The sequence below is a fragment of the Hyaena hyaena genome, unplaced genomic scaffold (assembly GCF_003009895.1).
Source record: "Hyaena hyaena isolate Hyena2069 unplaced genomic scaffold, ASM300989v1 scaffold_909, whole genome shotgun sequence".
In the NCBI taxonomy this organism is placed as follows: Eukaryota; Metazoa; Chordata; class Mammalia; order Carnivora; family Hyaenidae; genus Hyaena; species Hyaena hyaena.
In genome coordinates this window covers 54,041-79,439 of record NW_024081534.1, presented here as the reverse complement: position 1 = coordinate 79,439, position 25,399 = coordinate 54,041, and the positions used below count along the sequence as shown (strand labels likewise).

The window sequence follows — 25,399 nt, the reverse complement described above, 5'->3', positions numbered from 1 at the left end:
GGTAAAAACTGTTACTGGATCAGGATAACGCCCGAGGAAGCGCCAGCCTCCCGGCCTCTGTAAAGGTAACCGAGGCCACTTATCTTTGTTCTGTGCCCCGAAGTAACCCAAGTTTCCCAAACCGGAGGTGGCACATAGTAGGTGCTCTATTAATAGTAGCTGAATGTTCCCAAAACTAGGAGCATTAAACACTGACAAGCGGCTCTCAGACGGAAAATGACAAAGGCCACCGCCTCCTCCAGTGTTTGGCACCCCCCCAATACAGCCCATTGTTCTACTCGTGTGTGCCTTCCCTTCATGCCTCTTCCCTGGTTTCCGTCGTCCGCCTTCGCATATACAGCTAAACACAAGACCACAGGCGCACACAAAACCCCTGAAACTACGCACTTAAATGGGTCGTTCAAAGCAAGTGTTATCGGGTTGCTGCTTTTAAATGAATGTCAACTCCTAATGGGTTCAGTTTCTGGGCAGCACTCTTTCCCGCCTTCCCGGAGCGAGGTGAGGGTTAAACAATCCCGGTTCTCTCTCCGGGTCCTCGATCGCTTTCTCCCCTCCCCTCCCCTCTCCTCGGCTCCATCTCCTCGCCCCGTCCGGCGGGTCTCGAGGGTTGCTGCTGCGCTCCCTCCCTCTGCCCGGTCGTCCCTTTGATCCTTTCTTTCTAGCCCCTATTCCCAGAAGCTCCAGAAAATACCTCCTTTTTCCCCCTCGGCACGTCACTTCCCTCCCTTCTCCCATCTCCCGGTCGGGAGAGCGAGAGCGGGTTCCCCGCTAGAGGCCAGCACTTCCTCAGTCTCGTCCCTCCCACCGCCGAGCAGAACCCCGAGAGAAAGAAGGGAAAAAAAGAGGAGAAAGAGAGCGAAAGAGGGGGGAAAAAAAACCCACGACAACCCCGGGGCCTGGAGCGCAGAGGCCCGGGAGCGGCGTCGCCATGGCAACGGGCGCCGGCAGGAAACGAGGGACTCGAGCGAGGGAGGGAGGAGGGGGAGGAGGGCGCCGAGGGGAGGGGAGGGGCGGGGGAGGGGTCCGGCTGCCCCGGAAGCACCTCCCCGTCAGCCCCCTCCTCCGGCCCGGCCCGCAGCCCCCGGCCTGCAGCCCCCACCCTCTCGGCCCGGCAGGAAGTGACAGGCCCGGAGCGAGCCCCGGAGGCCTGGCGGAGCCGCGGCCGGGCCCGCACCCGGAGCGGCGGGAGGGGCGGGGAGCCGCGGCCGCGCCGGGCACCTCCCACCCCGCCCTCGGCGCCCCCGCCCCTCCAGGAAGGGGAGGAGGCGAGGGGAGCCCGCCGCGGAGACCGAGCGAGCCCCCCGCCCAGCCCGGCGACTGGGGACCCCGGCACATGAGGTGGACGCCCCCCGGGAGCGCTTAGGTGCGGAGCCGGGCGCGAAGGTAACCGGGCGGCCGCGGGCTGGGGAGGGGCAGGACCTGCGGGGGCTTGGCCGCGCGGGGATGTTTCTGAGCCACCTCCGTGCGCGTACCGCCCCAGGTACCTCCCCCGCGTCTCGCCCTCCCTGCCGCCGGCGCTCCGCTCTGCGGTCCTTCGGCTTTGCGGGTCCAAGTCTCCGTGCTATTCATTCCGCCGCGCTTCACGCCGTCTGCCCGTCACCCCAGTTGCTTCTGACTGCTCGTTTTCTCATTCATTTTTCCTTCCCCGACTTTGCCTCTCCCAGCCGAGCACGCTGTCTGGTGACCTCCCTGCTTCGGATGGTCCGCTTGGTGCCTCATCCGATTCCTTGACTTCTGTCTGTCTGTCCCTCTCCTGCCCGGCTCGCCGCGATCCGCGAGCACGTTTCGCCGCTCACTTGGGTCACTTCACTCCTGGCTCCGCTCCATCCGTTCGCCGCCCTCGGGGTCTTTGACTCCTCGTTGGAACCTCATTTTCGTCGAGGTTCTGTGTACGGCGAGGACCCGTGGGCGCTGACCATCCCCGTTCTCCGGATCACTTCCATTTCTTTGGCACAGTCTTCCCGCAGCCACCCCTTCTCCTGCCGCCCTTCCGATGCCCGTACTTTCTGTAAGACAGAGTTTTATGTTTAGGGAACTTTATTCCCTCCAACTCTTGGCTCAATGGGCCCACCATCAGGTCCACTTCACTGTCTTTTCTGGCTCCCTGCTAGAGGTCGGTGCTCCCAACCCAACCAACCCAACCCACCCCACCCCACCCCAACCCACCCCACGCCATGCCACCCCAACCCAAACCAACCCACCCCAATCCAACCCACCCCAACCCAACCCAACCCGTGCACACTCAACTACTACCATTCAGGGCGATCTCAGTGTAGCTATTGTGGGGACCTCTCACTCTTTTCCTTTTGGCATAATTCTGAAAATTTAGATTCACTGTGCCTCCCAAACTTTTTGTCGTTTTCATTTTCCATATTGAATTTTGCCATCCCAACATTGATCACAAATGGATAGATTTACGTGGCTGAGATCCGGGAATCCTAGTTTTGATGTCAGTTTCTCCTGATTTTATTACTTACGCTGGTCCCTTTCCATCTCCATTTTCATCTCACAATCTGAAAGAAAAAACATCAATATGACTTCCATTTTGGGGGAGATGAGGGATCATGCAGTTTATTAGCATTTCCCCCTATGAATGTAGGAATTAATGTCCCCTCCAGCTAGTAAGAGGGTCTCCTGCCTCTGAAGTCCAGTGAACTAAGTCCGTTGATCTATACAACTATGCCTCTAATCTTTACCCACTTTTTTTCTTCACATGCTGATAATGAGGATTCATGGGTCTGTATCTGCTTAGTGCTTTGATATTTTGGTGAAAGATGTGGGAGAAGATAACTAGAGTTTAAGCTGATATGATTTCTCCTCTGTACTTTTTGGGTCATAGCCATGTTTGCAGTCTCATGTGCTATACCTGCAGAGATGGGTAGGGTACTTGCGGGGTAATGATGTGATCAGATGATGCCCGGAATGGAATCGTAAGAAATCTCCACCACTCTGTTTCCAGGGCCAAACAGTTTGATTTTATTTACTTTGTTTTGGATGTCATCATTGTGATCAGTCCATTTTAATAAAACTGTTGACAGACCTTAGCAGAAATTCTGGTTGGATGTTTACATTCCGAAACCAAATAGTGCTTTGCTGACCTAATATTTCCAGGGACCCCGCGTGCCTCAAAAGTAGAGAATATAGTGTCGAGACTTAACAAAAGAGAGAGAAAAAGAATGAACAACCCCCCCCCATTGTCATTTAGTGCTGTTTGGAGGCATATTTCTTATTCCTCATCCCGTGTCTTGTTGCTTAGTTCTTAGCACTGTTTTCATGTGTTTGCAGATTTTATTGTAGATCCCAGCGCATAAATTCTGACTGATTAAGTGAATCAAAAAATTGAGTCTTAGTTTCTTGAAGATGTTCATTGGTGTGTATATAATATGTTTAATACGTGGGAGTCCTTTGTTAAAATGATACAGTACATTCAGCTGTGAAGGTTTTTCTGCAAATGTGGAAACTGAGGCATAAGCATGGAAAGTGACATGCACAGCATGTTATTAGTAGTGGCCCGAGCTGGAACCAGGCAGCTATTTGGGCTGTAGACTAGCTCTTTTACCTCCTCGTTTGTTTTAAGGTTTATTTATTGAAAGTAATCTCTGCACCCAGCATAAGGCTCCGAACTCATGACTTGATGCATGATGATTCAGGAGTCGCATGCTCTTCTGAGTGAGCCAGCTAGGGGCCCCTCTACCTTCCAGTTTTCTGACCTTCCATGATGCATTTAACATATCTGTATCTTAAGCCCCTCCTCTGTAAAATGAGAACAATGAATAGTCAAACCAAATGACACCGTCTTCATCACAGAATTGTTTGAGGAAGTAGCAACGTGTTAATGTAAAGACTTGATACTTACCAGGACAACTTGAACCTCAGAAAACCTTTCTACAATGATAATATAGGGATAATCCTGTGAAAAGTAATGGGGATGAAGAGCCTAGTAGGCAAGAGGAGGCCCCTGGTGGCTCTCAGTGCCTAGTGCCCATTGTTAAGAAGATGCTGATAATGATGTTGCAGATGGAAACAAAAAGGAGATAACTTTTAAGTGGGACTATTTTAAACTGTTAAAGAATGTTATGGGAATGTGAGGTAGCCTTAGCATTATGAGGCTTAAATTCTAGCCATTTGATATTTAATGACAGTCCCAAGGGAAGATGTAAAGGTTTCTTTTGAGACACCGCGTAGCTTCAGAAGATGGTATGGGGAACATAGGGTTGTAAGCGTGTGTGGCGTATTTGGTAATTCTAAACAAACCCAAGGAATCATGGCTAATGGAAAGAAGAGGAAGGGTCTTAGATGACAGAATGGAAACATGAAATCCTAGGGTGAGATCAGGTGTACATCTTCATCCTTCGCTACTCTCCTTTAGGTCTTGAGTCAGAGCCCAGACTTTGGGGACCCTGGACCAGTATCATGGAGACGGAGAGTGAGCAGATCTCCGGGTCCACCAACGGGGGCTCCAGCTCTGGGGGTAGCTCGCGGCCCCAGATAGCCCAGATGTCGCTGTATGAACGGCAAGCAGTGCAGGTGAGGCTCGGCTCGGAGGGGCTGGGATCTGGGAGTCTGGGCTTGCGGGAGGCACAGGTGCTGGGGGAGACTTGCTTTCAGTTCCCTTCCAGCAGACTGGGGTGGTTGGATTAGGTGATGACTAACGCCCCTACCAGCCCTGAGAACCTTAGGAGTTTATAACAGTTTGACCAAGCAACCAGAGAATGAAATTCAGTCTTTAAATAAAAAAATTTTTTTTCGTGTTTATTTATTTTTGAGACAGAGAGACAGAACATGAGTGGGGGATGGGCAGAGAGAGAGAGAGAGAGAGAGACACAGAATCTGAAACAGGCTCCAGGCTCTGAGCTGCCAGCACAGAGCCCGATGCGGGGTTCGAACTCAACAAACCGTGCGATCACAACCTGAGCTGACGTCAGACGCTTAACCAACTGAGCCGCCCAGGTGCCCCGAGATTTCAGTCTTTAAACTGTGGATTGTTTTATGTCATTCAGCTCATGAAGCTAGATTCTTACTACCCATTTCTCTTCACGGATGGTCAGGTTTTTAATCTCTGGTCTTTCTTGTAAATCACCCCAAGTAGTGGAAGTATAAAACCCCTCAGAGTTTTATTTTTAGGCAGATAGTAAATTCCACATTAAAAAAAAATCTGCTTGGGAACGGGGCATTTTACTTAAAATATCTTGGTTGCTAGAACAACTATGCACTTTGTAAAAATAGTTGTAATTATTAAAGAATAAGAACACCGTAAAACCCTAAAGTTAATACTAAAACTGCATTACCAGTATCATCCTTATAATGCCAGTTATTTGAAAATCTTACCTAATAGAATCTTTCCCAAGCCACCATTTACTCTATTTTTCATCATTTTCAACTGCTTGGAGCTCTGGCACCTTTACTGTGTCCCTAGAATATGGACTTTTTTTGTTTCTTCTCTTTATGTTTTCTTCCTTATTTTTATTTTATTTATTTATTTTAAAGTGTATTTATTTATTTGGGGGGGGAGAGCCGGGAAAGGAGAGAGAGAGAGAGAGAGAGGGAATCCCAAGCAAGCTCTGCACTACCAGAGCAGAGCCTGAGGCGGGGCTCGATCTCACGAACTGTGAGATCACAACCTGAGCCGAAACCAAGCATTGGATGTTCAGGCGACTGCGCCACCAGGTGCCCCTTTATTATTTTTTTACAGTAAGCTCTACACCCAATGTGGGGCTTGAACTCACAACCCTGAGACCAAGAGTTGTGTGCTCCAGCTACTGAGCCAGCCTGGTGCCTCTTCTTCTCTTTATATTAATTGGCATCCCATTTGTCTTCAGCTTGTCTAGCCCTAGTTCTTTTCCTTACTGTAGTGTGCATCTCCCCATTCCATTCTGGGAATTAAGAGTTCAAGGGAGTTACAGTGCTTTGCCACACTCCCCCTCTTCCTTTGTGTCTCTCCTTTCCAAATGTCCCTTTCTCAGGGTCACAGTCATTTGCATAGAATAGGGGTTAGAAGGGGCGCCTAGGTGGCTCAGTCTGACTTTGGCTTGGGTCATGATCTCACAGCTCGTGGGTTCAAGCCCCGCGTCGGCCTCTGTGCTGACAGCTCAGAGCCTGGAGCCTGTTTCAGATTCTGTGTCTCCCTTTCTCTCTGTCCCTCTCCTGCTCACGCTCTCTCTCTCTCTCAGAAATAATAAATAAAACATTAAAAAAAAAAGTGATTCTCTCCAAGTGGGTTGATCCTCTCCTCTTCCCCACAGGCTCTGCAGGCCCTGCAGCGGCAGCCCAACGCAGCTCAGTACTTCCACCAGTTCATGCTCCAGCAGCAGCTCAGCAATGCCCAGCTGCATAGCCTGGCTGCCGTCCAGCAGGTGAGAGGTCAGCAGCCAGCTGGCCCGAGAGGGAGGGGTTAGGCGCTCCAGGTGGGCAGGATCGGACTGCCCCATCCCCTGAGTCCGGCCAGAAACTGTGTCTTTCCTGCCCCCTGCCCTCCTGGAGGAGGACGACAGGACCTTAGTGTCTGGGGTTGCGGTAGGAACCGGCACACAGGATGGCTGTGTTCTCTAGCCGCACTGTCCAATATGGTGGCCACTGGCCACGTGTAGCTGGCTGGCACTTAGAGTGCGGCCGGTCCAGGTTGTAACATGGTGGATTTCAGAGTCTTCATATTTAAAAAGATGTGAACACTCTGAGGAGGTCGTTTCCATCGGTTATATGTTGAAATGAGATACATGGGCTTAAATAAAATCAAAGCTAATTTCTCTCATTGCTTTTCACTTTGTAAAAAGCGTGCATGCTGGAATATTATGTATGTGGCTCGCCTTGTATTTGTGTGGGACAGCCCTGGACTAGACTTAACGAATGACTCATTATCAGAGGTTCTTCTTCCACCGAAAAGAAAGTAGGAGGAGGAGGAGAACAGATGACCCGATTGCCCCCGGGGTGGGGGGTGGGGGGAGGTACGTGGGAGTTACTAGGTTAGCATGTGTGGAAATGTCAGCATTACTGGGATAGTGAATATATATTTCCTTGCTCCGTGGTAGAGCCTCTGGCTTCTTATCTGAGATCTCATTTACATTTTGTGCTGAGAAGATTCAGGGTCTTTTCCTTCGTTGTCTCTGCTCTCTCTCGTTTCCTTGTGTCCCCGCCGCTCCCCCACCCCCCCCCCCCCCCCCCCCCCCCCCCCCCGAGCAGGCCACGATTGCTGCCAGTCGGCAGGCCAGCTCCCCAAACAGCAGTGCCACACCGCAGCAGACCACCACCACCCAGGCCTCGGTGAGTACTGCCTGAGTACTGTCTCTGCCTGCTGAGCGGCCCTCTGCCCGGGGTCTTTGTCTCCAGGTCACACAGCTCTGTGCGGCTAATTGGAGAGTGCTAATTATTGAGTTGTCAATGGTATTTATTGCTCTTATGTAGAGAATATTAGTAAAAGGGAAATAACTGCCTTGAATCTATATAGGAAACCTAACGAGGAGGTCTAGGATAGGAGGAAGACATTTGCTGGGGGGGCAGAGGAGATGACAAGGGAAGGAACTAATTTCTGGACGCTTTCCTGAGAAGTGAAGTCAGTTCCATTTTTTTTTTCAAAATTTTAATGTTTATTCATTTTCAAGGGAGGGGTAAGTGGTAGAGAGAGCGGGGAGGGGTAGAGAGAGAGGGAGACACAGAACCCGAAGCAGGCTCCAGGCTCTGAGCTGTCAGCACAGAGCCCAACACAGGGCTCGAGCCCACAAACTGTGAGATCATGACCTGAGCCGAAGTCAGATGCTTAACCGACTGAGCCACCCAGGCACCCCAAGTCTGTTCCATTTTTGTTCCTGTTCCCCTCTCAGCTGTTAATGCTGGTGGGTGGGGACTGGGTTCTTTACTTTGGTCATACCCTACAGTAGCCGGGATGACGGTTTTGGACAGGAAGGTATTATCCATTCCTCCTGGCTCTGAAAATGGGATATTCCGCTCTTGACCGTGTCACTGAATTTGTCCGTGATGTATAGTTCCTTTGACCTTTCCCAAGGCCTTAGTCCTGGTTCCTTTCTGTACCACACAGATCAATCTGGCCACCACGTCGGCCGCCCAGCTCATCAGCCGATCCCAGAGTGTGAGCTCTCCCAGTGCCACCACTTTGACCCAGTCTGTGCTCCTGGGGAACACCACCTCCCCACCTCTCAACCAGTCCCAGGCCCAGATGTATCTACGGGTAAGCCACAAACGCGACCACCGTTGTTGCAGGGGCATAATTGTTAATGGCCTTGGCAAAGCCTCGAGTGAAAGCTATTTTATTTAACCATGATTACCCCGATATGTTAAGACACGCTAATCTACTTCCTAGGCCTTTCTCACCTCTAGAACTATGCTCAGTATTCACAGGTGGCCTGCAGGTTACATTGAGATCCTAAGCTAGGTGTTCGCCTCAACATTTGCCTGGAGTAGTGTCACACATAGTCCAGTCTTTAACCCTGGGGCTCCAGGACCCAAGTTCTGAGTGTCCACTCTTAGCCTGCCTACTTACTGTGCACACGCATACGTGCTCTGCCATCCTCGTGGTCTCCGCTTCTTTGATGTTTGACTCTTCAATATCATTCTGTAGTTTTATATACATTTTAGGTTTCCTTCTGGATGATTCATCGCATACGGAGAATAAGGGTCTCCTGGGTTGGTGTGGCAAGGGGCAGGGCTTAGCAGTCTCCGATCTTCTGTTTATTTTGTCTTGTGGTCCTTCCCTTCCGTTTCTTCTGTCTTTCTTCTCTTCCTCTTGCTTTTTCCTCTGCTCCTCCTCCTCCTCCTCCTCCTCCCCTTGCCAGCCACAGCTGGGAAACCTATTGCAGGTAAACCGGACCCTGGGCCGGAATGTGCCCCTAGCCTCCCAGCTCATCCTGATGCCTAACGGGGCAGTGGCTGCAGTCCAGCAGGAGGTGCCATCTGCTCCGTCTCCAGGAGTTCATGCAGATGCAGATCAGGTCAGTGGCAACCACTTGACCTGGGGGTGGGCCCTGGGGAGGATGAAGGGAATCACCGCGCACCAGGGCTCACCCTGCTGCCCCATTACTGCTTCTCAGGATCCTTGTTTTTTTCTCCCCTTTTCTGAATTTCTATAGAGCCTGAATCCCTCATAGCTCGTGAGTTACTTGAGTGAGGAAGGGAGGCAGGTTGGACTGAAAGCAGCCAATCTGGGAGCCTGTAGATATCCTTACATTCCTTTAGCCCTCTGTGGCTCAGTTTTATTCAGGAAGTCTTCATTCTCTTTCTGTGCTGTGTTCTCTCTGAGAAGGGAATTCTACAGCGAGGTAGACGTCAGGCCGGCCTGGCTGAGTGGCCGGAAGGACGGTTGATTCCCTCTCTTCATGAGTTGCCGTAGCTGCCCACTCTCGACAGTGTGTTTCTGCTCACCGTGTGCCCAGCAAAGTCTTCCTCACCATTGCTTCCCGTGCCTTACCCCCAAAATATGTATAGATATTTCGAGCTTGAAGATTTTGCTTCTTACGGATAGAATATGAATTGGGATATCACAGTCACCTTTTTCATTCTCTTCGGTTGTCAGCAAGTAAATATTGAGCTTGAGCTCTTTCTACTGATGGGCTCAGATATATACCACATACTTTGGAAGATTGAAAAGAAACGTAAGTCAGGTCTTCAAAGGTCTTAGCGAACAAAGAAGTGCCAAGTCAATGGTACTAACTTGGGGTGACCCGTGAGTTTAGAGGCAACTTGGCTGCATTCCTTCCCAGGAGCTTTGGGGACACCCGAGCAGATTCTTGAAGGATGGGTAGGATTTGATTCAGGGTAAGAAGAAAACTGGATAGAGAACAGTGTGTGTGAAGGCATAACACCGTATGTGCCTGAGTGCATCAAGTGGTGACAGCGGACCTGCTGGCAGATAAGGTCGTTGGCCGGGACAAGGCTGAGAGCCGAGTCCCCCACAGACAGCAGGGCCGTGGCTGGCTGTTGAACTGCAGACTAATAGGAGAAGGAGAGCACTTTGGAAAGAATTATCTTCGAACATGTGCCTGGAGAAGAAAGAGAAATTAAGGAACCTCGTAAGAGATTCTCAGGAGTCATTTAGTTACTAGGGTGTGACTTTTGATTTAGGCTGTGGTAACAGCAGTGGGGTCTGAGGATGAGGTTGTGACGGGTTCTGTATCCAGTTCTTTCATTTATCCGTGTATTAATTCATCAGATGCGTGAGTGCCAGTACGTGGAGGGACAGAGCAGCGGCTGAAGGTGTGAATCTGGTATTTGGGTCAGATTGCAAGTCCACAACTTACCGTATGACCTTGGCAAATGGCCTAGCATCTTTTTGCCAGTATAGAATAGCTATTGTTAGATTCCCACGTCAGATTGTGTTGAGGGTTAAGTGAGCTGCAGGGGGTGAGTGCTCGAACAGTGCCTGGACATGGTTGAGTGTTTAGGAGTGCTGGCTATCGTTACTGTGCATCAGACATTCCCTGCCGTGTGTCCCCAGGAAAGTCAGGAACACTGGATTACTTGGGGAAGCGCCAGACATTAAACAAAAAATCACCTGGATGGTTTAATCACTGCTTCGTGAGAAAAGTACGGAGTGCTCTGAGAACACAGAAAGAGACCTCATTTATTTAGCCTTGGGACTGGGGTGGAAAGCAAGAAAGCCGCCCTTGAGGAGGGACATTTAAATTGGACGTCCAGCAAAGACCTGGAAGGACAGTGGTGAAGACTCATGAAAAACCTTGTGTCCAAAGACCCTTTAAATCCAAAGAGGAGGGAAGGAGCTTTATATACGGGAGACTCTAAGAGAAGACCTGCGTTCGTCGAGTTTGGCGAAGGCGGATGGAGACCGCACTGGAGAGGCAGGGGCCTTGGGGACAGTGTTTAGGGCTTGGGGCTTTATGTGAAGGGCGAGGGGACGCCGTGGAAGGTTTGAAACCTGAAAGTGACGCGGAGAGATTTGAGGTTTGTTCATTTGTGTGTTTAAAGATTCCGTTGTCTCCTTGGTGGAGAAATGTGGAACTGGCGTCAGTGTGAGTACAGGGAGAACAGCCGTAGGATGCTTTAGGGAGCGATGGCGTTTGGATTAGGCAGTAGCAAGGGAGATGGACAGAAATGAATTGATTTGAGAAAAACTTAGAAGATCATTGAAAAAGGAAAACGGACTCAGTGGTTGGGGTGGGCGGGTTGAGGGAGGTGCCAGAGATGAGTTCTGACACTGCAGTGTGGTGGCTGCTCGTGTTACTTAGGAGATGAAGACCGGTGGAGAAGCGGATTGAGCGTGAAGTTCACTTGGCTGTGTTTGTGAGTCACTGGGTCACAAGGAGGTCAGCCGTTTTATTATATTTGGTGCTTGAGCTGAGAGGGGAGGTCTGTGAGTTGGAGATAAACATTCAGGAGTAGTAGGCACAGAGAGCTTTTGGGATCACTTAGGGAAAGATACGGGTTGGCAAGAGAAAAGCCTTTAAGGATGAGCCCTGAGGGTTAGGCCGGTTCCTTGGAAAATGGAGCCGTTCAAGGTCAAGTAGAGGGTGACGGATTGGAAAGGGGAGAAGGAAAGAGTGACAGAGAAACAGGAAAATTTGGGTTGTGTAGCGTCATGAGGACAAGGGAGCACAGCGTTAGGAGGAGGACGAGGGGTCTTCCGTCACATGCAGTGGAAAGGGCCAGAAAGATAGAATCACTAACACAGATAGAGAACCGCTTTAGTGGAGTTGGGGGCCTGGAAGTCAGAGCCGTGTGCCTTAAGGGATGGCCGGACAGTGAGAATAAAAGCGGTGTCTGTAAACAGTTACTGCCAGTTTAGCACTCACAGGAAAGGAAGATGAAGCTGGAGTTGGGAGAGTGGGGTTCAGTTGTGGTGGGGGGGCTCCGTTAGTGGAAAGGTTGAAGAGACGGGGAGGAACTCTGTGAGAAGGACGAGGAGTGGGGCCCCGAGTGAAGCGAAGGACTTGGTAGGAGCGAGAGCAGGGAAGAGGGCGGGCGGGTGTTTGTGAGGGGGATGCACAGATTTGGTGATGGAACTCATGAAGTGTGCTCATAGAATGGTTTTATTGTCTCTGCAGGGGTGATGAGGGAGAGGGGGAAGAGCAGGTGGTTCTGAGGTATATAGGAAGACCAGGACAGTTTTAAATACCCATCTGTTATGGAAAAATGGAAAAAAAATTAGAAAAAAAATTGTAAAATTGCCAGATCATAGTAAGTGCCCCAGAACCCAATCCTGATGATTCTTGTACATCTCTTAACATCTGTCTCTACTTTACTGCTTGCCTGAATTCAGGTTCTTATTATTTTTTTATCTGAATTACTTACTGGTTTTCTTTTTTTTTTTTTTTTTTTTANAGAGAGAGAGACAGTGTGAGCAAGGGAGCGTCAGAGAGAGAGGGAGACACAGAATGTGAAGCAGGCTCCAGGCTCTGAGCTAGCTGTCAGCACAGAGCCCGATGCGGGGCTCGAACCCACGAACCATGAGATCATGACCTGAGCCGAAGTCGGACGCTTATCCGACTGAGCCACTCAGGCGCCCCATGAATTACTTACTGGTTTTCTAATTGTCTCTTGACTTCAGCCTTATCTACCTCTAAGCATCTTCCATATTACATCAGAATAAGTTTTTTTTTTTTCTTTCTTTTTTTTTTTTCTGAGAGAGAGAGCATGCATGTGCGTGGGGAGGGGCAGAGGGAAAGCGGGAGAGAGAATCTTAAGCAGCCTCCATACCCAGCGCAGAGCTTGATGCGGGGCTCCATCTCATGACCCTGAGATCATGACCTGAGCCAAAGTCAAGAGTAGAATGCTTAACCGACTGAGCAACCCATATGTATGCCCCCAGAATGAGGTATTTTTTTTTAAATTTATTTATTTATTTTGAGACTGACTTACTTAGCACAAGCAGGTGAGGGACAGAGAGAAGGAGAGACAGAATCCCGAGCAGGCTCCGTGCCATCAGCACAGAGCCCAGTTGCAGGGCTTGAACTCATCAGTGTGAGGTCATGACCTGAGCCGAGATCAAGAGTCAGTTGTTTAACCTATTGAGCCACCCAGGTGCCCCAGAAGAAGATTTTTAAATAAGAAAATATATGTGGTTACAAACGTTATTTTAAATGGTACTTCTGGTGTACCAGATATGTTCAGTCATAACCCTTGGTTCAAGGCGTCCCAACAACAGTCCATTCATGGCCACTTTTATGTACTTACTCAGTAGGTTTTAATGCTGTGATAAGCAATGCCCAGTCCCACCCAGTGCCTGCCCCACCCATGGCAACAGTCATTCTGATTCCTAGGTTCATCCTTCCCTGTGCTCCCCTTTTTATAGTTTTATTGTGCTTAGATATATTTCTAAAAAGTACTTTTTATTATGGAAAATTTCAAACTTATGCAACAGGAAAAAATATGAATCCCAACCACCTACAGCATTTATTAACATATGACTTCTAGCCAGGACCCTTCCCTCCACGTGTGGATTATTTAGAAGCAAATTCCAGATGCCATATTTGAGATATATATACATCTGTATATTAATTTATTTTGCATTTAATGTAGAAAGTCTGTGTTGTATATAATTTTGGGGGACTGGTTTCTTTTTTTTTTTTAATTTTTTCTTTTTATTTTTTTTATTTATTTCTAGGAGAGAGAGAGAGAGAGAGAGATTGAGCGTGAGCAGGGGAGGGTCAGAGAGAGAGGGAGTCACAGACTGAAACAGGCTCCAGGCTCCGAGCTGGCAGTCAGCACAGAGCCCGACGCGGGGCTCGAACCCACGAACCGCGAGATCATGACCTAAGTGAAAGTCGGACGCTTAACCGACTAAGCCACCCAGGCGCCCCAGGGGACTGCTTTCTTAATAGCTTATTGACAAGATCCGTCTGTGTTGTTGCATGTCATCGTATTTTGATTTCTATGTAGTATTCCATTGTGTGAATATATGACAGTTCATTCATCTTCTGATAACGGTCATTTAGGTTGTGTCCAGGCTTTTGTCACCTGTGAATAGTGCTGCTGTGAACATTCTTAGACATGCCTCCTGGGGTACTCAGCAAGGGTTTCTTTTGTGGAATTCCTAGATTACAGGCTGTGTAAATAGTCAACTTTATTTATTTATTTATTCATTCATTCATTATTTATTTCCAAATTTTAATTTAAATTTTGGCTAATTAACATTTAGTGTAATACTGGTTTCGGGAGTAGAAGAATGTTCAACTATAGGATATGATGCCAAACTGTTTTCCCAAGTGGCTGTACTGATTCACACTTCTGTCAGCACCATTTAAAAGAATGATCTCAACTGTAGATTTGTGTCTCTTTATTCTGATTCACGTTCTTCAGTGGCTTCCTGTAATCTGTTAGGTACTTGTCATTCCTCTCTTCATATTTTGGAGGCACTGTGCTAGGTGCTGGAAAGAGAGCAACAGAGAAGACAGATAAACCTTGTTTCCAAACTGAAGTTCAGACTCTCCCAGTTGTAATACACGAAGCCCTTCCTGATCTGGTACCTTTCTACCTCCCCAGCCTAAGTCTACCTTCTGAGCTTCATTTCTTGGCACTCGCTCTACCTCACCCCAAACATAATGAAATATTTAAAATTCAAACGCTCTGCTCTTTCTTGGCTTGATGTTCTTCCAGATGTTGTTACCTATATCTTCAAACCTCTGCCTTCACTCTTACCCATTGAGTTCTCAGATCAAACAAGTGACTGTTTTAGGAAGTCTTCCCTAATCTCCCTGGTCTGACTCCGTCTTCCTCCTCTGTGTTCCCGTGGCAGTTTGTGCATTATCTCTGCATCATGTGATAAGGCTATTGGTGATTTTCTGGTCTTTTCTGGTGGGAAGTATTCATGAAGAGGAGGGATAGTGTGTCTTTCATCCCCACATTTCCAGTCTCCAGGGTACGACCTGAGGCATAGTAGGTATTTGGTAGATGCTGAAGGAATGACTGCAGAGGAAAGGGAAAGTCCGAGACCTTTTGAAGGAATAAATGAGTGAACTTCGTGATAGGTTTGATAGCGACTGAAGGAGACTGAAAATCAAATGTGATTCAAGTCCCTCCCTGGATGACTGGAAGGACTTTAATGTCTGTAATTGTAAAGGTGGGGGGTACGGGTTCTGAGGGGGGCTGGGGAATATCTGTGACTCTGTTCAGTGCTACTAAGTCATCATGGAAGTCTTTGACCTTAGTGCTTCCTGTTCCTTTTTTTTCAGTATACCTCTTTCTTCTTATCTTTCAGGTGCAGAATTTGGCAGTGAGGAATCAACAGGCCTCAGCCCAAGGACCCCAGATGCAAGGCTCTGCTCAGAAGGCCATTCCTCCTGGAGCCTCCCCTGTCTCTAGCCTCTCCCAGGCCTCTAGCCAGACCCTAGCTGTGGCTCAGGCATCGTCTGGGGCCTCAGGCCAGTCCCTGAACCTCAGTCAAGCTGGGGGAGGCAGCGGAAGTAGCCTCCCAGGGTCCATGGGTCCAGGTGGTGGCGGCCAGGCGCCCGGGGGTTTGGGTCAGTTGCCTTCCTCAGGAATGGGTGGTGGTGGGAGCTGTCCCAGGAAGGGCACAGGAGTGGTGCAGCCCTTGCCTGCAGCCCAGACAGTGACTGTGAGTCAGGGAAGCCAGACGGAAGCAGAAAGTGCGGCGGCCAAGAAGGCAGAAGCAGATGGGGCCAGTCAGCAGAACGTGGGCATGAACCTGACACGGACAGCTACCCCCGCTCCCAGCCAGACCCTTATTAGCTCAGGTAAGTGGGTCACCTCAGTCTTCCCAGTACATTTCTTTGCCTTTTTTCGTGCTTCTCTTGGTCCTGGAGTAGTGGAAGGAAAGAACGTCCCTGGAGCCTTGATCATATTAGTCAGGGAGAGAGGAGGACCAGTGATAGAGCTAGGTCGTGCCTGTTTCCACCAGGCAGCAATCAGTTTGCAAACAATTGCTCTGTCCCCTTCTTAAGCCCTGAGTTTGTCAGTTTACCCACCCTGCCCATTTGTTTGCCCAGGTCTTAATGAATTGCCTACTGTGTTGTAGGAGGCATTAGAGATGTGTCTTTTTTTTTTTTAAGTTTATTTTGAGAGAGAGAGAGCGAGAGTGCTAGGAGGGGAGGGGCAGAGAGAAGGGAAGGAGGAGGACCCCAAGCAGGCTCCACACCTGCCAGCGCAGAGCCCGATGTAGGGCTTAGTCTTGTGAACCGTGAGATCATGACCGAGTTGTACGCTTAACCGGCTGGGCCACCCAGGCGCTTCTGGGATGCATCTCTGAAAAACAGATTCCTTGTCCTCATGGCACTTACGGTTCCACTTCAGGGATGACTTCTCTTCTCACTATTGAATGATGATTAGTTGGACCAGGGTAGACAGAGACAGTGCAGGGACCTTAGAGCCCCTCGGACCAGTGAGCAGAGCCACAGTCTGGTGCAGTCACCATGTGATCATCTGTGTCAGTGATAAGGGTAAAATAAGAATAAATAAGATTAACCCCAAATGGTTTAGACTTCTTTGATTTTTAAGATTTTTTTCAAGTTATTTGAGATAGTGTGCAAGCATGTGCACACTAGTGGGGGAGTGGCCGAGAGAGAGAGAGAATCCCAAGCAGGCTCTGCTCAGCTTGGAGCCCGACGTGGGGTTCGATCTCCTGACAGTGAGATCACGATCTGAGCCGACATCAAGAGTCGGACACTTAACTGAGCCACGCAGCTGCGCTGTACTTGCTTTTAGACTGTGGTTAGATACCGTTAGATGTGTGCACCTTACTTGGGAGTGTTTATGTTCGTCTGCCTCATTTCTAGCACTTTAGTTGTTGCTGTATTTGAATAATTTACAAGAAGTTAGATGTTAATTATCAGCTCTGTTACTACTAACCTAGTATTTATATACCATAGCACGTCTCTTTCCAAAGGGCTTTTGTCTCACAAACGCTCTCTGGACAATCTGGGAGAATACGGGGGTGGGGGGGGGGGAGATCGTCACCCTCACTCGCAGTGAGGGAAACTGGGAAAAGTCGGAGCTTACAGCTGCTGACTCTTAAAGACTCGTAGGTGGGGACCTAAACTGACGAGTCTGAAAAACCGAGGCATTCACGGGAAAATGTTGGTATCTTTACCACTGAGGACATTTATTCTTTCAGGTGACTGGCTATTAAGTCTTTCTCATGTGCCAGGCACTGGGCTCGGTTCTGGGGATGTAAAAAAATGAAAAAAGCGGGGACTCACCCCTTGAGGAATTCAGTCAAATCACACAGAAGATGGGCCATCCTTTGCTGGGTCGCACTAACAGGATTTAGCATAGCAAAGAAGCTAGAAGTTAGATGGATGTAAGAAATGACCACGGGCTTTTAAACGATTGGGCAAGCGAGTTCTTTCCTGGAGGTCCTTGGTTCTGGATGGAGACCGTCATGTCCGCCCCAGAGGAAGGAGTATGAATGAAGTGATCTCTTGGGTCCTTCCCTAGTGCATTTCCATTCACCCTGGGATCCCGAGACCAAGTGCACTTTGGAAAGTTGATGTTTTAATTTGTGACGAGGATTCTCTTCTGCTCCTCCCCTCTGTCCCGTGCCGGGCGCGTCCCCGCAGCCACCTACACGCAGATCCAGCCCCATTCCCTGATTCAGCAGCAGCAGCAGATCCACCTCCAGCAGAAGCAGGTGGTGATCCAGCAGCAGATCGCCATCCACCACCAGCAGCAGTTTCAGCACCGCCAGTCCCAGCTCCTGCACACCGCCACGCACCTCCAGCTGGCCCAGCAGCAGCAGCAGCAGCAGCAGCCGCCTCCGCCGCCGCCGCCGCCGCCGCCGGCCACCACTCTCACTGCCCCTCCGCCGCCGCAGGTCCCGCCCACGCAGCAGGTCCCGCCCTCCCAGTCCCAGCAGCAAGCCCAGACCCTGGTGGTTCAGCCCATGCTTCAGTCTTCATCCTTGTCCCTCCCGTCCGACCCAAGCCCCAAGCCCCCCATCCCCATCCAGTCTAAGCCGCCGGTGGCGCCTCTCAAGCCTCCTCAGTTAGGGGCCGCCAAGATGTCCGCCACCCAGCAACCGCCGCCCCACATCCCGGTGCAGGTCGTGGGTGCCCGGCAGCCGGGGACGGCCCAGGCGCAGGCCCTGGGGTTGGCGCAGCTGGCGGCAGCCGTACCTACTTCCCGGGGGCTGCCCGGCTCAGGGCAGCCCGGCCAAGCCCATCTGGCCTCCTCGCCACCGTCGTCCCAGGCTCCTGGTGCGCTGCAAGAGTGCCCTCCCGCCTTGGCGTCTGGGATGACCCTCGCCCCTGTGCAGGGCACAGCGCACGTGGTCAAGGGCGGGGCTGCCGCCGCCTCGCCTGCTGTAGCCCCGGTACCTACAGCCTTCTACATGCAGTCCGTGCACCTGCCGGTGAGTGCCGGCTGGCGGCTTTGCGGGCCCTGGCGCCTTTCAGCGGGCCTGGGGCTCACTGCAAGTAGAGCTTCACGGAGGAGGGGAATAGGGGGAAGAGGGGCGCCTGGGTGACTCAGTCGGTTGAGCATCTGATTCTTGTTTCGGCGCAGGTCTTGATCCTGGGATGGTGGGGTCGAGCCCCGAGATGGCCTCTGCACTGAGCGTGGAGCCTGCTTGGGACTCTCTCCCTCTCGCTCTGCCCCTCTCCCCTATTCGCACTCTGTCTCCAAAAAATCAAAAAGTTGGGAAGGTTAAGATACTGATACTGATCATTTAACCTTCATTTCCTCCTTGGAAGCCCATCTCCTAGCACAGCCACGCTGGGGTGAGGACTTCTGAATTGGGAAGGAGGAGACCAGATTCAGTCCATAACAGATGCATAATGTGTGGGATGCAGTGGCATGTGTGAATATGGTCCTGCATCAGTTCTCTTAGTCCTTGTGTCGTTTCATCTGTGACAATTATTTGTTACAAACCCTAAAACTTAAAAGGATACAGGTATTTGCTTCTTTGGTAAGAGAGGCATTACCAGAAGGTGAAGATACTGGTATTAATTTGTTCCTTTTGTAAGAGAGAGACATTCATGTATATAATAATCTGTACTTCATACTCCTGAGTTTGCTACCTGAATTCATTCCGGGTTTGTGGATCTGTATTAAGTTAGATCAGTTGCTTAAATGATCTTTGGAAAAACAGTGGTTCTCCGTTGGGCCATGACGAATCCAGGGTTCTGAGGTCCAGGTCAGGACTAAACGTGACATTTTCTTTTGTCCTGATGTAGAAGATACACGTCTGGGAATGACCAGGAATTCTCGTGTACCGTGGGGAATATACACGTTGGGGAGTCTGGAAATCAGGAAATTGTCATTGACATCATGGGAGTAATTGAGGTTCTTTATTCCCCTTCACTCATCAATCTTGGTTTCTTTCCTGTTCTTAACTCTCTAGAGCAAACCCCAGACATTGGCTGTCAAGCGAAAGGCAGAATCTGAGGAGGAGAGAGACGATGTCTCCTCACTGGGTTCAATGCTTCCTGCCAAGTCATCTCCAGTAGCAGAGAGCCCAAAGGCCGTGGAGGAGAAGAGCAGTCTCGGAGGTGAGTGACCGGCTGGTGCAGTGCAGAGATTAGGGAACTGTTCGGAGTGAGCTTTGAAGATAAACCTGGTTCTGTAGAGTATGGGACTGGGGGCCTGAACTTGGACAAATGAGTAGATCTGACCCCGGGAACCCCGGGGTGAAGGCCCAGAGGCAAACGCGTGTTGTTGTGGAAGGCCACACTGGTGTGGCTAACAGACAGCTCAGGTCCGTCATCCCCCATCTGCTTCTTAGTCTGTGTGTGTTTTCCAGAGAAAGCTGAGCCGGTGACCGCTGTGAATGCCAGTCCTCCAGGTGGCGAGCTAGTAGCCTTGGCTCCGGCCCCGTCCGCACCCCCTCCCACACTAGCCCTGGTGTCCAGACAAATGGGCGACTCGAAACCCCCACAGGCCATCGTCAAGCCCCAGATTCTCACCCACATCATCGAAGGTTTCGTCATCCAGGAAGGAGCCGAGCCTTTCCCGGTGAGGGCAGGGCCAGAAGGTGGGACTTTCAAGTGGGGACTTGGCCTGAGTATCATCTTTCTGAAGCCCACTCAAATCCAAAGTCTCAGAACTATTTAATTATTAGAGAATGGTTTGGTTCTCTTGTTTGTATGGTTAAGCTGGAAAGAAAAAGAAAGAAGGGAAGCATCAAGGAAAGGATATGTGTAGACCAGGAAAAATGAAAATGTTGGGGAGAGGAGGAGAAAAGGGAAAAGCTGAACGTTGAGCTCTGCAAACTGGTTTGTGTCGTGCTGAAGCAGTCTGTGGTGGAGAAGTCACCGGACTTTTCTAGATGCATGTACTTACAGACCCAGGCCTAGAACACAGATATCTGCAGCTTTGGAAGGAAAAGGAGAGCCAAGGTCGAAACCTGTTTTCCGGGGGCTTATTGGAAAAGAGCCAGTCAGGCAATCTTGATCGTCGTGTTGAAAACGTTTCCCTAGGGGCGCCTGGGTGGCTTAGTCGGTTAAGCGTCCGACTTTTGCTTAGGTCATGATCTTGCGGTTTGTGGGTTCGAGCCCCACATCGGGCTCTATGCTGACTGCCAGCTCAGAGCCTGGAGCCTGTTTCAGTCTGTGACTCCCTCTCTCTCTGACCCTCCCCTGCTCACGCTGTCTCTCTCTCTCTCCTAGAAATAAATTAAAAACATAAAAAAAAAAAAAAAAAAAAAGAAAATGTTTCCCTAAACCGGACTTGGCCGTTAACTCAGAGAACCAGGCAAAGACGACTGGGAAATGCGGGGGGAGGCTTCTGAGAAGCAGGAAGGAAAGCAGCCAACTTAACTGTAAACTTGTCTGCCACAGGTGGGCTGCTCTCAGTTACTGAAAGAGTCTGAGAAGCCGCTGCAGACCGGCCTCCCGACAGGGCTGAATGAGAATCAGTCAGGTGGCCCCTTGGGAGGGGACAGCCCGTCTGCTGGTAAGTGTTAATGTGGAGGCCCATCTGGGGAACGAGGCTCATGGAGATGCGTTTGGCTCAGTGTACAATAGGAATTATTTGAAGTGGGAATTCTGTGAAGTCCATTCATACCCAGGAACTATAATTAAATACCACAATGTGTAGAATCACACAAAAGGAGTTCCGTAGGATTAGACTGATATCTTCCAAGCTAGCCTCTTGAATTATTTAATTTTTTTCAAAAGATCAAAAATAGGATACTTCTCCGACTTTGGCTCAGGTCATGAGCTCATGGTTCATGAACTCAAGCCCCACATCGGGCTCTGTGTTGACAGCTCAGAGCCTGGAGCCTGCTTCAGATTCTGTGTCTCCCTCTCTGCTTCTCCCCTGCTTGCTCTCTCTCTCTCTCAATCACTCTCTCAGAAATAAATAATAAAAACATTTAAAAAAATAGGATACTTAAGAAAAACTTTTTATATTTCTTTTTGAGACACAGAGAGTGTGAGTGTGGAGTGGGGGAAGGGCAGAGAGAGAGGGAGAGAGAATCTGAATCAGGCTGTGTACTGAGAGCAGAGAGCCCGATGTGGGGCTCAGACTTGAACTATAACGTCGTGACCTGAACTGAAGTTGGACGCTTAACCGACTGAGTCACTCAGGCGCCCCAAGTTCTCGTTATTCTAGATTTTATAATATGCATTAAGCACTGTTGACGTTTCCCTCACTGCCGTCGTAAACTTTTGTTGGGAGAGGGATCTTGTATCTCTGAGTAATTAGTTCCTCCGTCTTGTTCTCTAATGCAGTCTTGTCTGAAATCTGAGAGTATATGAATTAGGATGATGTTAAGTCTTCGGGGCGCCTAGGTGACTCAGTTGGTTAAGTGTCCGATTCTTGGTTTAGGCTCAGGTCACGATCTCACGGCTAGTGAGTTCGAGCCCCGAATCAGGCTCTGCGCTGATGCTGTGGATCCTGCTTGCGAGTCTCCCTCTCCCCTCTCTGCTTCTCCCCCACTCAATGCGCATGTCTGCTCTTCTGTCTTAAAATACACACACATAAAACAAAATTAAAAAGAGGCTAAAGCCAGTCATCTAAAATGGAAACAGTCTGTCCTAAGTCCGAAGACCGGGTCATCCCTGAGGGACACATCTTTATGATTTTGGCTTCTAGACGTTAGGCTGTAGGGCCTGTGACTTAGGTCGTGCGGTCCCTTGGGGGTGACCCCTGGGAGTGATGAGAGTGAGCCCGGTCGGCAACAGAACCGGTGCCCCTCTGCAGCCGTGCCTTGTTTTCCAGAGCTCGAGAAGAAGGCCAACCTCCTGAAGTGTGAGTACTGTGGGAAGTACGCGCCTGCAGAGCAGTTTCGCGGCTCCAAGAGGTTCTGCTCCATGACTTGCGCCAAGAGGTACCACACCCCCTGCCCCCACCTCCGGCACCGGCTCTTCCGTCAGCCAGGGCACGCCCCCGTTCCTTCCTTCCCTGGGATCCCCTCGCCGATCGCTTCCCGTGTCTTTGCCTGTCTGCTTACCCGGCCGCCCCCGAGTCAGTTCTGACGCCAGCTTGGCCCTCGCAGCCCTTGGCCATCCCGCAGCCCTTGGCCATCCCGCGCGTGTCCTGACCCGCAGGTATAACGTGAGCTGTAGCCACCAGTTCCGGCTGAAGAGGAAAAAAATGAAAGAGTTTCAAGAAGCCAACTATGCCCGCGTTCGTCGGCGCGGACCCCGCCGCAGTTCCTCTGACATCGCCCGCGCCAAGATCCAGGGCAAGCGCCACCGGGTGAGCTGCTGGTGGCCGGCCAGCTCCCTCCCAAGCGGCCCCTTCCCTGCGTCCTCCCTTCCCCGGTGATCCCTTCGGGGGTGAAAGGGAGCGGGGGACCGGACCTCATGGTGGTCTTGATTGTTTTACCTCGCATCCCAACACATCCCGACCTCTCGTCTCCTTTCACCTGGTGACCGGCTCGTGTCTCCGTTAATCTTTACATTACATTTGGGAAAACCCAAATTGTTGGAAGAAGGGAGCCTCAGGAAAGCCATAGGACATACTTGAAAGTTACGTGGGAGTGGACTGGTGGCTCCGGGCGTTTGCAAGCCAAGTACAGTTTTTTCACTCATCTGCTACTAGTTTCCCCTCCGTGCCCAGGATTAGCTTACAGCCAATGGCCAGGGAGGGGAGAGGGAGGCCTCACGACCCATGTTCACGACCTCACTGCTTCGTGCTGCTCTCCGCAGGGCCAAGAGGACTCTAGCAGGGGTTCAGATAATTCCAGTTACGATGAAGCACTCTCTCCAACGTCCCCTGGGCCTCTGTCGGTGAGAACTGGGCACGGAGAACGTGACCTGGGGAACCCCAATACAGCGCCACCGACGCCGGAATTACACGGCATCAACCCAGTGTTCCTGTCCAGCAATCCTAGCCGTTGGAGCGTGGAGGAGGTGTATGAATTCATCGCCTCTCTACAAGGTATTGAGGATGTGACCAGTAGAATGCGGATCCCATACGGGGCTCGTTTCCTTAGGTCGCCCCACATGGGCCTTTGTGACAGGGAACAGGGTGGACTCTGAAATCAGTGGGGACTTAAGTACCATGTGATGAAGGCGCTACCCTTGATCTTTATCCAAGTTACTTGTCCACAGCCTGGTTTCTTAATTTCCTTCTGGGGTGATGGTCCTCGACTGTGTCAGCAGTCTTGCAGCGTTTGATGCTCACCTTCCTGTTTCTTGCTGATCATTTTTGGATAACGTGTATTTTTTACGTGTGATTAGGATCGCTGTCATGGATAGAAGACTTTTCCCACTAGAGGGACTAGGAATTAAGGGGCCGTTGTCAACTCCACACTCTTTAAGCAGGATTGTTTAAAAGCTACTCTGGAAAAAGGATTGTTTTCTTCAGAAAACAAAATCATCATACCTGACTTGCCATTTGTCTGAATTCTGGGCCTTTCAACAGAAATGCCTCAAAGGCTCTGAACTTTGTTTTTGTGCTAGTATAAAAGAAAACCTAGATTTTGCTCCTTCCTTTTCTTCCCTCCTCAAGCTGTTTGAATGAAGTTATTTCTATGATTGGAAATAACTTCATCTCAGGTTTCTTAAATGTTTATTTTTGAGAGAGAAAGAGAGAATGCGAATGGTGGACAGGCAGAGAGGGAGAGAGAGAATCCCAAGCAGTTTCCATGCTGTGTGCGCAGAGTCAGATATGGGGCTTGAACTCACAAACCGTGAGATCTTGACCTGAGCTGAAATTGAGCTGACACTTGACTGAGCCACCCAGATGCCCCAAGGCTTTTTGTTTTTGTCTTTATTTTTTATTTAAAAATCTTTTAACGTTTATTTTTGAGAGAGAGCATAAGCAGGGGAGGGGCAGAGAGCGAGGGAGACACAGACCCTAAAGCAGGCTCCAGGCTCTGAGCTGTCAGCAGAGTCCGATGTGGGGCTCGAACCCATGAACCGTGAGATCATGACCTCAGCCGAAGTCGGATGCTTAACTGACTGAGCCCTCCAGGTGCCCCCGTTTTCATCTTTAGTTCCTCCCTCCTGACCTCTGGTGCTGGTTTCTCATACACGTTCCCACCGTTCCTCCTAGGCTGCCAGGAGATTGCAGAGGAGTTTCGTTCCCAGGAGATCGATGGACAGGCCCTTTTATTACTTAAAGAGGAACATCTCATGAGTGCCATGAACATCAAGTTGGGCCCTGCCCTCAAGATCTGCGCCAAGATAAACGTCCTCAAGGAGACCTAAGGTGGCCCTCTTGCACAAACAAGCCGACGGCAGACACTCCCTACTGTCCGGGTTCTACCCTGGTGCCAGCAGACTTAACAGGGAAGAGAGAGCTGTTCCATAGAGAGCCCTTCTGTAGAGGGGTCACCGGGGCAGTGAAGGGAAGTGCAGGGACTGCTTGCTGGTGCTACGTGGCCGCAGCTGTGACGTTTCCTCCACGTTCTACCTTCATTTTTAAAGATTACGGTTCTCGCTTTTCTCATTCCCCCCCCCCCCCCCCCATCCCGTCTTTATACAAGAGGCAGTCCAGAGGGGTAGGACTGCTCCGCCTTATCCTGGAGTGGAGGGTCTAGCCAGGGTCTCAGCTCCCTGAGGGGAGGAGCGGACGGGAGGGCAGGAAACGTGGGACACTGGTGTGCCCCCTGCTCCAGGAGGGGGAGCCGGGCTTTTCCCAGCGGATGGGACGCAAGCAGCAAAATCTGGCACCCCTTCCCTGTGGACCGCCCAGCCGTGGCCCCGGGTCTCTGTCGTCGCCCCCTTGGTGCCCAACACTTTCTCCTGTGTTCAAGGCAGGGTCACGGGCCCGTGCAGAGGCTTGGTTGGTGCCATCTGACATGCCTGGGGTGGGGGGTAGGGGCGAAAGTGTTGGGCACACGCGTGGCCGTCATTCGTTCCGCATCTCCGTGCTCCCTTCAGTTTCTGTGTGTCTCCTCCCCTCCCTTTCTTTTTGGTTCCAGCTCTGCTCTGTCCTATAGCTTTATTCACACAGGAGTGTGTGGGGCTGAGGCCAGGAGTATAAGTACCTGCCTTGGGCGCTATTCCTTATACAACAAAAAATATTAAATATTTTTTTCCTCCTCAGTAAAAGGATAAAAATTGGTCTCAGTTGTCTCTTACTCCATTCCGGG

At 50.4% G+C, this 25,399-nt stretch overlaps 1 protein-coding gene and 1 long non-coding RNA gene across 6 annotated transcripts; one reads left to right on the top strand and one right to left on the bottom strand.

Annotated features, from left to right (window-relative positions):
• Positions 1-1,119: 1,119 nt before the first annotated feature.
• On the top strand, positions 1,120-25,356 carry PHC1 (polyhomeotic homolog 1). 5 transcript variants are annotated; one of them, XM_039220653.1, is made up of 16 exons: positions 2,592-2,736; positions 4,370-4,527; positions 6,243-6,353; positions 7,177-7,257; positions 8,030-8,179; positions 8,784-8,939; positions 15,158-15,419; positions 15,501-15,653; positions 17,475-18,265; positions 19,256-19,403; positions 19,655-19,866; positions 20,691-20,805; positions 22,075-22,183; positions 22,404-22,554; positions 23,007-23,238; positions 24,358-25,356. In XM_039220653.1, the coding sequence occupies exons 1-16, from the start codon at positions 2,733-2,735 to the stop codon at positions 24,510-24,512; spliced, it is 2,988 nt and encodes a 995-aa protein (XP_039076584.1). In that variant the 5' UTR covers positions 2,592-2,732; the 3' UTR covers positions 24,513-25,356. The 5 variants fall into 5 exon arrangements, with proteins under 5 accessions (XP_039076583.1, XP_039076584.1, XP_039076582.1 ...); XM_039220652.1 differs by lacking the exon at positions 2,592-2,736 and adding an exon at positions 1,120-1,383 and having other exon boundaries at positions 15,158-15,653; XM_039220651.1 differs by having other exon boundaries at positions 8,808-8,939; positions 15,158-15,653.
• Positions 14,220-18,094, bottom strand: LOC120222714. The gene is made up of 3 exons (XR_005526105.1): positions 18,030-18,094; positions 16,197-16,338; positions 14,220-14,327 (listed from the first exon to the last, which is right to left on the bottom strand). It is a non-coding gene; the product is annotated as an uncharacterized LOC120222714 (long non-coding RNA).
• Positions 25,357-25,399: the final 43 nt, after the last annotated feature.